This window comes from Tinamus guttatus, unplaced genomic scaffold, assembly GCF_059628265.1.
Source record: "Tinamus guttatus ecotype Peru unplaced genomic scaffold, ASM5962826v1 Tinamus_guttatus_pri_ptg000107l, whole genome shotgun sequence".
In the NCBI taxonomy this organism is placed as follows: domain Eukaryota; kingdom Metazoa; phylum Chordata; class Aves; order Tinamiformes; family Tinamidae; genus Tinamus; species Tinamus guttatus.
In genome coordinates this window covers 698,778-713,906 of record NW_028288641.1, presented here as the reverse complement: position 1 = coordinate 713,906, position 15,129 = coordinate 698,778, and the positions used below count along the sequence as shown (strand labels likewise).

The 15,129-nt window shown below is 52.1% G+C and overlaps 1 protein-coding gene across 2 annotated transcripts in view; it reads left to right on the top strand.

The window, feature by feature from the left end:
* Positions 1-6,705: 6,705 nt before the first annotated feature.
* Positions 6,706-15,129, top strand: part of RBBP6 (RB binding protein 6, ubiquitin ligase) — a 30,152-nt gene continuing 21,728 nt past the window's right edge. For both annotated transcript variants that reach the window (XM_088520985.1, XM_088520984.1), the window contains exons 1-2: positions 6,706-6,962; positions 14,130-14,229. In XM_088520985.1, the coding sequence (XP_088377111.1) occupies positions 6,797-6,962; positions 14,130-14,229 (266 nt within the window). In that variant the 5' untranslated portion in view covers positions 6,706-6,796. The remainder of the gene's footprint in view (positions 6,963-14,129; positions 14,230-15,129) is intronic.

Genomic DNA, 15,129 nt, shown 5'->3' with positions numbered 1-15,129 from the left:
AAGTGCCGGCACGGGAGCAGAGCGCCTGCACGAGGACGCCATCGCTGCAGGATTAACGAGCGCTGGTGACTCAGAGGGAGGATGACTCAAAGGAGGGATGAAGTCAACGCGCCCGGGCCCTGTCACGAGCCATGCGCAGGGCTCGGACGCGTCCCGGTGCCCTCGCTCCGCACCGGCACCCGCCTCCTGCAGCCGCGCGTCTGCGGCCAGTGATAACGGCTGAGCCCCGGGAGAGAGCTCCAGGGGATGCGGAGAGAGGCCTTTGATCCCCTAATTAACTCTAATTGTAAATGTGTTATGAAATGAAGAATGAGGAGGGAAGGGAGGGTTGCTTTGATGTGTGGGGACGGATGGGCCGGCCAGGACACTGCACAGAGGGCAGAGATTAGTGCGGCCGGGAAAAGTTGGAGGCAAAGCCTGGGAGCAGGAAGGGACCCAGCGGGACAGGCACATTGATGCTCCTGTCTGGAAGCTGCTTGTTGCTGCGCAGGCCAGGGGCAGCGCTGCAGCCCCCGCTGCATCCCGCTGTGCGGAGCAGCCCTGGAGCAAGCGGAGGGTCCTGGGGATGGGATGGAGCTCCAGAGGCTGCTTCCTGCTCCCGTGTGGAGCGGCGCGTGGTGGCGGATGCACCAGCCTCGGGACCCCAGCATGCTCGGGAACGGCCCTTTCGCACAGGAACATCGGGCATGGCACCGGGATGGATCCCAGCCTTGATCCCGGTGCTGAAATGACCTCTAGTGGCAGAGGTGCCCGGTGTGCTCCGGCAGCGGCTGTGAAGGATCAGCCTTGGCTGACAAATACCTGTGCGCGTATGTGTATGTACTGCACCCCCCACCCGGCCCTTTTCCTTGCTTTCTGGGTGCTCCAGGAGTTCTCCAGGAGTTCTCCAGCTGCAGCTTCACTCCATGCCATCTGCCCTGTTTTGGGACCCTGTGGAAGCAGTAGTGCCATAAGCTGCAGGTCCTCCATTTGTCCTCATGCTGTGGTAACTCTGGAGCCTACTGATGACACAGGGAGCATTCAGCATGTGCCCGTTCGGCCAGCACTGCACTGCTCCCCGGGGCCAGGCGGGCACGGGGAGGGGGCACGGAGCCCACTTGGTGCTTTCGCAGCCCATTGCGGCCTGCTCTGCAAACCCTCCTGCCAGGCCGGGGGCAGCCACCCAACACGAGCAGCACAAGGGAGGAGCAGCCTCACGCGGCACCAGGATCCTTCCCAGGGCCTCCGCTGGGCGCAGGGATGACACAGTGGGTGCAGGACGGAGCAAGGGGAGCTTGAGAACAGGCCTTGCCATGAGGGGCTTGCAGGAATCCCGTGTTTTCTCCCAGTTTCTCCTAGCGCTGCTGGAGCGCAGGGCAGCCCCTGTCCAGCCCTTCCTGCAGCCCGTGGCCGCGTCCGCTGCTCCCCGGCCCTGCGGGAGCCGCTCCGGCTCTGGGTCCAGCGCTCCCTGTGCCGCTCGGCTCCGCTCCTGCCGCCTGCGCCCGGCGGGAGCAGCTTGCGAGGGGACACGGAGGGGAGCAGGGAGCTCTGCGCCCTCCCGGGGCTCACAGCGGAGAGGCAGGGCGGCCTCTGCCATGGTGAGGCCGAGTAATTAGTGACTTGCAGTTCGTTAAGCCACAAGGTCACCCTCAGCCTTCCGCAGGGTGCAGCGCTGCGCCAGGGCCAGCGGCCGCGAGCAGCGCGCTCCCATGGGAAGGGCTCCGCTCCGGGCTCCCTCCGAGCTTCCATGGGAAGGGCTCGCGCGGGGAGCAACCGCTTCCCGCCGCTCCGCCTCGCTTCCCGGCACGCTTCCCGGCGCTCCCGAGCCCCTAGGTGACAACCTGCTCCCAGCCGGAGCCGCGGAGCCTTGGCCGGAGCGCTGAGCACGCACAGGGCTGGTTCAGCGGGCAGAGCCGGGCTCGTTCCTGGACACCCGGCCAGGACGCGTCGTGCAGGACACATCCTGCAGGAACCGTCGTGCAGGACAAGCCTGCACGGAGCCGGTGCGACCGCTCCGCTCTGCCTGAGGTTTCTCTGAACCTTCTCCAGCAGAACTGGCTTTTCTCCGGTCAGAGAAGCCCCGCAGGCTCAGCAAGGGACTAGGAAAAGGACATCGGGCTCCGAGCTTGGAAGATGTGCCTAAACGAGGAGCGAGTTGACTACGGGCATAACCAGCAATGCAAAACTCGGGACACAGGGGACAGGGCCTGGCAAAGGTCCCCTAGGCGAGGGCTGGGAGCTGGAGCAGGGCCAGTTCAAAGCAGGAATAAGCGGCATGGGCTTTCTGGTTAATGAAGGTGAATAGCGCTGGAAAACTGTTCTGGGGTTGTGCTTGCTGTTTTAAGCAAAGTTAGTTACCCCTGCACTGGCTTTCAGTGCCACAAGCAGAAGACTTTGCAGAACGATGACTATTTTCTCCCTGTGTCAAAGTTTGTGGCATGTGAGTACGGGGAGGCAGAGGTCCAGCGACCAGAGACGTGGCACCCCGGGAGGTGCGCAGGCTGATGGCACTAACCGTGAGCGGTTTGTGGATACGATGGTTCAGACGGGGCTGAACGACCGTGACGCTGCCGTCCCCGAGGCGCTTGTGGCCGGGCCGGGCCGGGTCACAGCTCCTGCACCCGCTTCGGGCACCCGGTTTTGGTCACAGTACCAAAACGGTACCACTTGGTCACGGCGCTGAGTTACCGCTGTTAACCACAGTTATTACCACAGTCAATGCGGTGAGTTACCAGCGACGAGAGGCTGCGACGCGGTGCCTTGGCGTGCGCAAGGAGCACGGGGCAGGTGATGCAAGCGAGCAGGAGCACACGAGAATCTGGGTTTCCTCCTCTTTTTTTTTTTTTTAAAGTGTGTTAATTACAGTGGCCTTGTTAATTACAATGGCCTTGATAATTAAGGCCCAGCCCTAACCAATGCCCTGCTCGGAGCTGTGCCACTCGGAAGCGGCGCCGGTGACGCCATCCGTGGAGCTTGACGTGGCCCGTGGAGCTATGTGGCCGGCCCAGCCGGACCGGCCCGTGCGGAGCCCCGGGCAAACCCTGGCTCGGGCAGCACCGCTTCCTCCTCCCGCATGGGACACGCAGCTGCCGTTGGGAAAAGCAGTCCCGGTCCCAGGAACACAAACTGCAGGGGGAAACGCAAACCCGGCCTCTGTGCAGGGCCCGTTCCGCAGCGCTGGAGCAGCCAGCGGAACCGCGGTGCTTCCCGACACCGGGAGCCGTCCCGCGCACCGGCGCGTCCCAAGCGCTGCACCAGGACGGTGACGCTCCCGGTCGGCGCCGCGGGCCGCGTCAGCGCATCCTGCTTGGTCCCACGCAGTAACCCAGTGGCATTCCTAGGCTGCTCCTAGTGATGTGTAAGGGTAACACCCCAGAAAAAAAAAACTTTATTCTTTTATTTTTTTTTTTACTCATCTGTCTGAAATAGAAAAGTGACAACAAAGCCAGGATAATTTACATTTTAGGTCGTTTTGTAGAACCTGGAGGACAGTTTGCAGCTGAGCACATGAAAAAGCAGATGGGTTAAAGGCTCCGGAGGCACCCAAAAGCTGCAGAAACGGCATGGTGCCAGCAGGTGCTGCTGCCCGCGTGGCCCAGGACGCGCTGGCCCTGGTGGCACCAGGTGGCAGGAGAAGTGGCATCGGCATGAGGGCATCTCGCACCTCATCGAGAGGGCAAGTGCAGATGGACCCGGTGCAAATGCCACCGAACGCAGCCGCTTCCACGGGTTTTGGAAGGGGATCCTTTGGCTGGCAGAGCTGGTCCTGTTGGGGCTGCTGCTCCCCGGCCGCAGAGCCAGCGTCACGCAGCGTGACCGCACGGTGTCCCGTTGGCACCGGGGAGCAGCGTGACTGCGCAATGTCCCATTGGCACCAGGGACGTGCAGCATGACCGCACAATGTCCTGCTGGCACCGGGGACAAGCAGCGCGACCGCGTGATGCCCCGTTGGCACCAGGGAGCAGCGTGACCGCGCAATGTCCCGCTGGCACCAGGGATGTAAAGCGCGATGTCCCGTTGGGCCCAGGGACACGCAGCGCGATGTCCCACTGGCACCAGGGACATGCAGTGTGACTGTGTGATGCCCTGTTGGCACCATGGAGCAGCGTGACCGTGCAATGTCCCATTGGCATCCGGGATGCGCAGTGTGCAGGGTGGCTGCTGGCATGAGGAGCCCTCCTCTGGATACGCCGACGGCTCCGAGCTATGAGCACTAAAACCAAGGCAGCTGCTCCCTCGTCTCTAGCAGGGACGAGTTCTTTTCCCCAGTACCTCCCAGACCTTTCCCTCCCCGGGGGCAGCAGCTCCTTCTTCCCCAGGGTGCAGGAAATCCCTAAATGCAGGTTCACGTATCAGAAGTTTTCTAGCCTAGTGCTTTAAAGCATTTGTTTATTTTTTCCCTCCAAGTCCATTAGTCCTCACTGTTATTTAAATAAGAAGAAAAGACGTATCTGTCCTCAGATTGATTTGTTTGCAGTAGCGTGGCATGAGCTGATATTCAAAAGGCTTCTTTGAAACATTTAAGCGAAAGACTCCCCTTTGTAAATCTGAAACCACTGCCTGATAAATGGATTGTACATGCAAGCAGTACACGGCTTTGAACAGCTGGGGGTTTCAATCATGACTAATAAAAATGTGACACTCACAGTAACGTGACAAATATTAATTGCATAATTTTATTTTCTGCAGAATATTAGCAGGCAAATAACTTGTAAAGGAAAATGAGGATTCACACATAAATGTCCAGAGTATAAATTACTTCATTTTGTAAAAAACTCATATGCCTGAAAAGAATTTAAAATATGCATTATACATCTGTGAAAATACAAATAGCTTCTTTGCTAAAAAGCAATAATCTGCATAATGAACCATTAGTAGATACCATAAATTGCAGTCACTGCTTCCGTAATGAAAACTATAATACGAAAATGATTTTTCTGTCCTCTTACACACTTTATTTTGCCTGTTTACCCAGCACTTTTAACATCCTTATTCCTGTTCCTCAAGCTCTGTTCCCCATCCTGATTATTTTCTCCCCCGTCTCTCGATCCAGTGCAATGTGACCCGTTTCGCTGCGGATAGAAGGGGCGCCCGCCGCGTCCCCGGCGCGGTGACGCCTGCACCGTGGCCGCAGTTGTGCGTTCGGCCATCTCCGTCCCGTGGACCGCGTGGCCGCGGACACCAGACAAGGTGATTTTCCCCCGGCGGTGCCCGGGGGTTGTCCCCTCCCTGCCTTGCTGCCACATGGGGCTGGACCTGGCAGGGCTCTGTCACCAGCTGCACCCCAAAAATCTGCCTAAATCCACCTCGTTTGGGGCAGGCTGGAGGTGACATTAGGGACTTGGGGTGGTGGTAGGACAGGGGGGTGACACTATGGACATGGGACAGTGACAGGTCTGAAGCTCGTGACTCCAGGCAGTGGCAGACCCCATGGGGAGGTGACACTGGGGACACTTGCAGGCCCAACTTGTGACAGGAGAGGGGACACCAAGTGGTGGCAGCCCCAGATCTGGTGACACTGTGGACACATGGGGTCACATTGGTGACATAAGATGGCACCCAGGACAGGGGATGACACTGTGCACGTGGGATGGCAGCTGGCCCGCTGGGTGACATTGGTGACACAACATGGTAGCCACACTGTGGACATGGGGCAGCAGCAGGTCAGTGCTCGGGGGGATGGCAGCCACTCTGTCACAGGGGTGTGTGTGTGACATTGTTTATATTGGGCAGGGAAAGCCCCATGGGGAAAATGACACTGGGAGTATGGGATGGCGGCTGTCCTGTTGAGGTGAGGGTGACACTGGTGACAAGTGGAGGGCCGGCCGGCACGGGAGGACACCGGGATGGCTGCCAGGCTGCACCGGTGACACTGGTGACATGGGGCAGGACCGGCCGGCGCGGGAAGGCACCGGGATGGCGACCGGGCTGCGGGGGTGACACTGGTGACACGGGGAGGGCCGGCCGGCACGGGAGGACACCGGGATGGCGGGGAGGGTGGCACTGGTGACACGGGGAGAGCCGGCCGGCAAGGGAGGACACCGGGATGGCGACCGGGCTGCGGGGGTGACACTGGTGACATGGGGCAGGACTGACCGGCGCGGGAAGGCACCGGGATGGCGATGGGGGTGACACTGGTGACACGGGGAGGGCCGGCCGACGCCGGAGGACACCGGGATGGCGGCGGGGCTGGGGGCGGCGCCGCGCTCCGGGTGTCGCCGCTCGCGACATGGCGGCTCCTCGCGGGCGCCGCGTTCCCGCGAAGAGGGCGGGGCCCCCGCGGGCACGTGACAGCGCGCGGGGGGAGGGGGCGGCCCTCCTTTGTCATAATGCGCTGGGTCACGTGAGGCGCGGCGCGGGGCGTGGCGCGCCGTGGCGCCTGCGCAGTGCGGTGCCGCGCTCGGCCCGTGCGGTGCGTGGCCGGGAAACCCCTCGGCGGAGCGCGGCGCGGGGCTGGCGGCGCCGCCATAGCGAGAGGCCGGGCCCGGGGGCGGCCGCGCGCAGCGGAGGCGGCAGCGGAGCCCGGGCCGGTACCGCGGAGCTCGCTCGGTGGTGTCCGCCCGCCCGCGCGCGGCGAGGAGGAGAAGGAGAAGGAGAAGGAGGAGGAGCTGCGGCTGCAGCGCGGCCCGGTCGATCGGCGAGGGCCGCAGCCGCCGCCATGGAGCCGTGAGGCCGCGGCTGCCGAGTCCGCCCCAGGCCGCGCGGCCCGGCCATGGCGCCGCGCCGCGGCCTCTGAGCGCCCGCCCGAGCGCAGCCGCCGCCCGCGTCCCGGCCCGGCCCGGCCCCTCGGCGGGCCCTCCCGCGAGCGGCGCCCGCCATGTCGTGCGTGCACTACAAGTTCTCCTCCAAGCTCAACTATGACACGGTCACCTTCGACGGCCTCCACATCTCCCTGTGCGACCTCAAGCGCCAGATCATGGGCCGCGAGAAGCTCAAGGCGGCCGACTGCGACCTGCAGATCACCAACGCGCAGACCAAAGAAGGTGCGTGGGGCCTGCGCGGCCTGCGGGGCACGCGGGAGGCCGCCCCTAACGGCGGGCGGGCCCGGGCCCTTCGAAACCCGCCGCAGAAACCCGAAAGGAGCGCGAATAAAACGGAGGGCCCCTCGCGGCCCTTCCTTTTTCTGTTTTTGTCTTCACCTGTTTTTCTTTTTTTATTTCTGTTGACCTGGAAAACCGACCTTGTGGCTGTTGCGGAATTAGTTGTCTGGCAGCATCCTGTATCACGAGTCTGTAATCTATAATCTTTGCGGGCTCTTAAAAAGCATCTTGCACAAATAGGCCCTCTGTATCTAAGCTGTATTCCGCATTTTTTATTATTTTTTTCTCACAGTGACATTATCATTTAGAAGCTTCTGAGTGTCGTTTCAGTGTTCATTTTTAACTTTTTGAGGGGGGAGGTGTGTGCTACATATTAACCACTTCAGGGCATTATTGAAGCTTGTGGTATAGTATTTTTTATATATATAAAAGAAATGTTCTTTGAGATATCATGAAGTCTTCTGATTCTAATAAATGGTACTGGTTTCTCAGTGGTAAGCTCATTGTTTAGTATCAGTATAATACTTCAGCTTGTGTTGGTGGTCTGCTGTCTTGGTAAGTTTTGAATGTGGTTTTTTGTTTAGGGGGCATTTGGGATGTGCCTTATCAGGAAAAAAAAGATTTCTCTAGAAGTGTTTTCATTTCTTAAATGATTCAAAACATTTGATTCAACACAACAGATGATTCAACACACTGGTTCTGTGGCACTCTTCAACAGTCTGTTCTTTAAAATGTGTTCTAGGTTTATAATTTTTTTCTTTTGAAGTTTTAAACAGGAAAAACTTATGCAGTTCATATGTACACTGCAGTAATTGCAACTTCATCCCTAACCTTTACAGCCATTGGACCTGAAGTTCACTGTTTATCAGTATATATCAGAATATGATTTAATGGAAGGTGTGTATCAGAATAGGAACATTTTTTTCTTGCTTAGAGATGTCGAAAGGTGAAGAGGCCTCATAGTAGGTGGTTAGGGGCTGGTTTAAGGCTGCCTTTGTACATAGGCAGGTAGTTACATTGCACAAGAGCAAGAATTCCTACGGTAGCAATGAACAAAACTGGCAAAGGCTTTTGAGAAGTGCTGTGTGCGGTTGGCATTAAGGTAAATAGAAGAGTTGTTTGATTTGCCTTAAGGGCTTTGGTACAGAAGGTCTCTGTGTTTTGTCTGCAGTTACCGATGCTCCCTCAGCCCTGCAAATGCCAGCAAGCTGAAGAGCCCGCTGGCTCGTGGCACTGAGCAGGGGCTCATCCCTCTAAAGCAGCCAGAGCACCTGGAATGCTGACGAATCACAACGCAGCACAAGCATTTTTACCAGAAGTTAAAAATACATGTATTTGGAATTTTTTTAAATAGATCAGGTGCTGAGTTAGGGCAGTAGCAGATGGCAAACAGAAACCAAAGTTAGGGAGTATGTATAACTTTTTTTTTTTTTAACTAGTCCTTATTTATGCTCATAAATATGTTAAGCCCACAGACAGTTTAATACTGTGAAGGTTTTAGAACCTTGTATTGGAAGGCAACACAGAATTCTCTGAAGAAGTATCTGCCTCACTAGTTTGGTTCATTTGTCTGTCTTTAATGGGCATCACTCACTTGAAGCTGGCAATTCTCTTCCTCTAGGTAGTTTGTGTTGCACTCAGATTTTTATACTCACTTTACAAACAGCAAAGTGTAGTACCAGTGACATGGACGCTTACTGGAGTTCTCACAATGGTGGTTTTCATGTTAAAAATGAAAAAACACTTTTTTTTCAGAGCAAAACTAGATAATCCATTAGACTATAGCATTTACATGCACCAAATTGTGTATAAAACTCAAATTTTTGTTTTTATTAATCACTTTAGAAACTTAAAGTCTCTTTAAGAATCCCAAGGGAAAAAACAGCAGAATATTCTGCCTAAATGGGGTGTTTAAATTTTTTCTTGATGAGTAATTTAAATTGCTAGAAAACTAATAGTGTTTTCGGAGATAAATGAAAAGTTTCTGTAGCACCCTCATGCAAGGAATGTTTCATTGGGAAATTCCAGATTTTTTATTATTATTATTATTTTTGCAGAGGTGGAGGACAGACTTTTGTAGCAGTTGAGTCCCGGGTATTACCGAATAAAAGCATGAAATGAGGAGGGAGGAGCACAGAAGTTTAGTTTTGTTGTTTGGGAAGGGAGAACAATGCCACAAGCAGAACAGGAAGTGGTCTAACTTCTTTCTGTCTTCAGTTGTCAAAATCTAGCAATAATTGATAGGTTTCAGTTCCTCTTGCATTTTTTCTATGCCCTTTATTTAGGGAATACCTATGTCCATAACATGAGGTTAGGCTAAGTGTAGGTTCTGCAGTATCACTCAGTGCTCTAACAAGGCAAACGTGCTCTGCTTACGCGAGAGCTTCCAGACTGGGATATCCGTGTCCGTGTTCCATGAGGGTTTGGACTAGCAGGCGGAACAGCTTAGCAGCCCGGGCCCTGCTCCACGTGGAGCACGGACCTGAAGGGGTACCCGGGCAGCGGGGCCGCTGCAGCTCGCCAAGGGCTCCGGCAGAGCCGAGGCTGGGGGTCCCCACAGGCGGGCCGTTCCCTGGATCCCTTGTTTAGAGTTGGCGTTTTTCAGCAGCTTGCTGCCTGCCCAGTGTGGGGTTTAGTGTAGAAGTTGGTTATTAAGCTACAAATGTTACTGTTATTTGAATGAACTCCAGAACTTTTGACGAAATTCTAATACGCAGTTGGTGGAAGTTTTGGATTTCTGCATAGGTGGCCTTGTATTTGAGAGATTTGTCAAGAAGGCACCCAAAAGAAGTTGCCCTTATTTCTCCATATATTGTTCATATAAGCTTCGGTTGAGTAAGACTGCATGAGTGAAGCAGTTGCGACCATTTCATATTGCTTGTCAACATATAGATCCTTTAGGTAGGCTACTGTAAAAATGCAGAAGTACTTGCACTTACATTCAGCACTGTTTTGCAGTCTTCGTGCTGTGCTTTATTGCAGTGGTTTAAAGCACGAGTATGATGCACAGTACTCCATCAACAGTGTTCTCAGCATATGTTTCAGAGAGTTAGTTATGGTGCTGCCTTGGGAGAAATCATTTTTGAAATAATAGGGTTTTTTAAATGTTTCTCTCTGCTATCAAGCAAGCATGCTAGAGATGGCAGAGGATTAGGTGTTATGTAATGCTGAACTGCGATATTTGTCCAGATGGTGATATGTCTAGTCAGTGAGATGAGAAGCAAAAATGTTCATTTAAGACTCTCTTGAATTCGAGACCGGCTCGAGGTCAGGGTTGCTGCTCACAAGTGATGGCTGCAGTGGTGCCACTGCGGGATGTCACCGAGGCTGGCTCGTACTCACTTGGCTTGGGATCCCTTCAGCAGGATGCAGATGGCCCGTTTAGAATTCAAGCAGCTCTTAACCCTGTGCCGTTCTGTGCTGCAGTGCTAGTTTCAGGGGTCGCTGCAGCAGCGCTCCAGGGCGCGCTTGCTTCTTGGGCTGCCGTGCTGCGCTGTCTGTCAGGAGGGGTGTGCGGTGCTGGGGTCAGGTCACACACCTGCCATAGCTGCGGTGTGACGGGGAGCTCTGCCTGGGTGTCCCCAGCGCCAGGGGACTTGTCCCTCCGGGGTCAGCCACGCTGCTGCCGCGTTGCGGGTGCTACGGGTCAGCTCGCCCCGCTCCGTTACTGCCTTGCCTTTGTCTTTCCCTGTCATACACAGAGGTGTTGGGCAGTGCCAGGCTCCTCCCAACAGTCTGAATATTCAGATTAATGGCTGGAAGTGTGTTAGACCTCAGCAACGCCGCGGTTCAAAACCATGCAGGTGCTCTTGAGCACAGGTGAAAGTCCCATGGGCCACCTCTGTAACTGAACAAGCAACCTCAAGAAGTGGTATTCCGGGGTTAAATTACATCATTGATATCTATTTCAGTGGAGACCGAAAATCTGGAAATGATAGTCTGGGCAATTAATTAATATTTCAAGGCAATGCTTTAAATGCCAGCTACGCAGGTGGTTTGTTTGCCGCAGAGTGTATAAATGGCTGTTGATTATCCCAGAAGAAAAGCTTGGAGGCAACGAAGAGCCTGGTATGAAGAGGCTCAGGAGAAGGAGCCCATTTCTGGAAGGGCTAGTGCTCCTGCGCATCAGCAGGCATCTCCACCCCTACCCCTGCAGATCCTTCTGCAGGCAGCAGAATAGCAGATTTCGAGGCGTTTTGCCCATCGTTTCCCACGCGGCCTTGTCTTCCAGTGGCTGCTGCTGTGGCCTCCGTGTGTTCCCGGGGTGGGAATGCTCCTCGGGGCGCTGCTCCTGTGGGTGCATTGGCAGTGCTGCTGCACTCGCAATGGGGGGCCAGGGCAGGCCAAGCGATGAGCAGGAGCTTCTGTGGTCAACGGTGTATTTGTATAATGTGCGTATAAAAATTGTGGCAGACTGAGCTTGGTGAGTTTAAAAATTGGATGAGGAGGGTGCTAATTGTATGTTAAATGCAAAGAGGTGTATAAGCCTTGGAGCATAAACAGAGCTATTGATACTTCCCTTGGTTTTGTTTGCAGAAAAAGGATGCTGACACCAACATAGTACTTGCTTAAGTCTTTTACTTGGTATGAAGCGGCAGTCAAATGGGTGTGGCTTTGTTTTTGTTGTTTTAAGCAGTGTTTCTCCATAGTTCACTGCAATTCTCCTTTACCTCAGCCCCTTTGAGAACCATGTTTTCCTCTGAAACTGACTGTTTTTGGCTGGGATGTCCCTTCTGCTGTCGACCTTAATGTGATGTACAGATTCCCCCCAGCTTTCTTTGTCCGTTGAATCCTTACTTTTAATCACAGCTCATAGACAAAACCCCAGTAGCCAATCCCTGACATGAAACCGATTTGTGTGTCCTTGAAGAGCCTGGGCGAGGCTGCCTCCTTCGCGGATGGCCCTGCTGGAGCTGGGCCCTGGTGAGCAGGACGGAGCTGGGCCCTGGTGAGCAGGACGGAGCTGGGCCCTGGTGAGCAGGACGGAGCTGGGCCCTGGTGAGCAGGACGTTGCTGCTCGCTGGCAGGGTCTGCAGAGCGACCTGCCAACCCCCTGCTCCGCGTGCAGGACCAGTCACTGCCAGCATCCCTCTGGGAGGGTGTCTGTGAAATTCAGGTTGGGTGGACAAGAATTCCAAGGGACTTCAGAACAGCACTTTATCTTTAGTCACCTTCTGGTGTCCAGGCCGTGCAGCTGCTCTCACAGAACTTAGGGCATTCTTTTCAAGAGAGGTGGAGTCAACTTTAACCTTATGCAGAACGCCAAATCCTTGGTCTGGCCCAGGTGTAGCAGACTTTTATCTTGTCACAGCAGCTGTTGCTTCTCAGAGTTCTTTGAAGTTTCAGTCCATTCTTCTTTTGGCCCCCCCCGCCCCGAACCTTCTCTCTGATCTGAACCAAAAAGCATGGTCTGTATTACTTCCTTCAGCAGGTGGAAATGGATTTTGGGGTTGCAACTGCTGTGATATCCCAGTCATTTATCTGGGCCTTAGTATTGCTAGGGTTTTTTTCCTTCTCTCTCTCCTTTTTTTTCTATCAAAAATTCCTAATGAAAGTAGCCTAATGAAAAAAAAAATCCTAATGAAAGTAGTCGGTTTCAGAGTGACTTCTCTAAAGGCCTCTGTTTTTGTGGACTTTAAGAGTAATCCTTTTTGCAGCAGTTTAAAACTACTGTGATGTCCAGAGGAAAGTTACTACTCCCTGTTCGTTTTTTTGGGGAAAGCTGAGGATTTACTTTCAGTTTTCCTGAAGAAGCATTTCTGTCACTGGAAATAGAAGCTAAACTTTTGTTTCATTGTTAAAGCAGTGATTTAGGGGATATGTATGTTTAGGGGAGGTTCCTGTCACTAGGAGGAACATACTGAAAAATGAAGTGTAGATTATGGAATCTACACTTGTGTGATTGCTGTGCAGAGCTGCACAGATGGTGTGTACAGTGCTGTATCGTGGCATGCACGTACGTGCTCTGGCTTTTCAGACCATCCTTCCAATTCATCCTACAAAGGTACAAGGTTTTGATATATAAAATATAGGTGGCTTATAGGGAACGCCTGATAAGAGAGCTTTAGAATATTTAGCCATGTGCAGCTTGTGTAAATAGAATATACATGTCATTTTCGTGGCAAGATCTTTGGATTTGAAGCTTACTCAATCTGAAAGTCTCTAGGGTACTTACTGTTGCTTTGTCTTATGTAAAAGGTCAAAAGGTTTTCTTTTCAAAAACACTAGCATAATGTGAGCTAGGGTAAAGTGTGGGTAGTTTCAGGCGTGCACTATTTTCTAAGACCTTTTTAAGGCCTGTTTTTGTAACTAATTTTGTCACAGTCATTTTGTTCTGCAAAAGCTGAATCTAAAACCCACCTCCGGCGCCGTTTTGGTTAATTTGTGCTAGTCCCTGAGCTTACGGGGAGAGAGCACTTTTGTTTGAGCAACTTCTGGCCTATTGGAGGAGGAGGGGGGAAAACAATAAGTAGCTTCTGTGGTCAGAATTCCAGCCATGTCGTCTAGTCTCCATTTAAACGTGAAGCACTAAGCTGAAAAATGCCATTGTTCTTGATTTATAAACTTAAGAAATAAGCAGGCGGGCTCTCTTCTGAGTTCTGACTGTGTGGAAACACTAGCAGTGTGGGTGAGTGGTTCCCAGTTACCAGCAGTGCAAACAGTCCTAGGAAGTTTTCAGGCTTTGGATAATACCGTCTTGGGGGACAAGCGAGCGGCATCTATGAAAATGTTTGTTTCTTCCCTAGAGAATTTTGCTGCGGGTTTTCTCCAAGAGCTATTGGCTTTGTAGTCTTAATAGAAGCAAAAGCAACTTAAGCAACAATAGGAAAGAACCTTTTGCATTAGTAAGATCCCCCTTTAGTGATATTTGAGGTTATTGTACTGTTGGAATTCAACTTGGTTGAAAAAAATCTGTTGCGTTTGATTATCGAATCTAAAGATCTTATTTAAGCTTACTGTTAGTTTATGTAGGCAATAGAAACACCTTGTTACATATAAAATTCTGGGTTTGTATCCTTAAAGGGAGTCTCTGAAGTGCTATACAAATATGTATTAATATGTTATTGTGAATTGAGACTGATGTCTTTGCTGTTTTTCTGTTGCTTTCAGAATACACAGATGATACTGCCCTGATTCCTAAGAATTCATCAGTAATTGTTAGAAGAATCCCGATTGGAGGAGTTAAAGCGACCAGCAAAACATATGTTATGTAAGTCCCCATAAAACACTGTATTCTTTGAGAAGGCTTCAGCATTTAAACTTTTTTTTTGATTGATTGATTGATCTTAGTTTGCCTGAAGGATTCCTGTTGTATTTTTCTTGGCAGAGTTGTTACAAGCCTTTGTTGTAAGGGGGTAGATAGTCCTTTATTTGTCCCAATGTGAACTTAAATTTTTAGGCTTACTGGGACATTGGGTTTCATCTCTAGCAATAGTAACTTTTAAAATAGTTCTGTTGACTTTGTTCTTAGGGTTGATCTTGTGAGGTGTTAGGTGTAGACCTCGTTTTATTAATATTTTATTAATTTCTTTTAGAGTTGGCATGGATATGCAATGTAGTTTATTCTTATCTCAAAAATCTGTATCTTAATGTGACTTTCTTGCATTTTGGTCTTTGGATCTGACAGGTATTCTTATGACCTGAACGTGGTGGGTTTGTCTAGTAAACAACAGGGGAACGGCCAAGGGTTGCCGGTTGATGAGCCAGGCAAACATGTCTTATTTCTGGCTTTTATTAGCTGGGAATATTTGCAATGAAGCAGTAGCTGTTTCAGGTGATGCCCAAAGAAAAATGTCCTTAAGCAAATAGCTTTTTGTGTGTAATGAAGGAATAATTAATATTTTCCCAACTTGAAACTCAGGAAGCAGTTCAGGAAGCATGCCAATAAGATTGATTAGTTATCTTTCTAATTCTCTTTGGTCTAAGCTGATATCTGATCTCCAGGTGTTCATTTTAAATTCTTAGAACTCTTGGAAAACAGAATTAAATGCGTCAATTATTACAAAAATCTAAATGCAGTTGGACTACAGGATTATTGCTGTCCTTCGTTTGTACATACAGTCCACTTCGCTGTGGGTTACTCGAGTGTTGTTCGAGTGCTCGTGTCTTC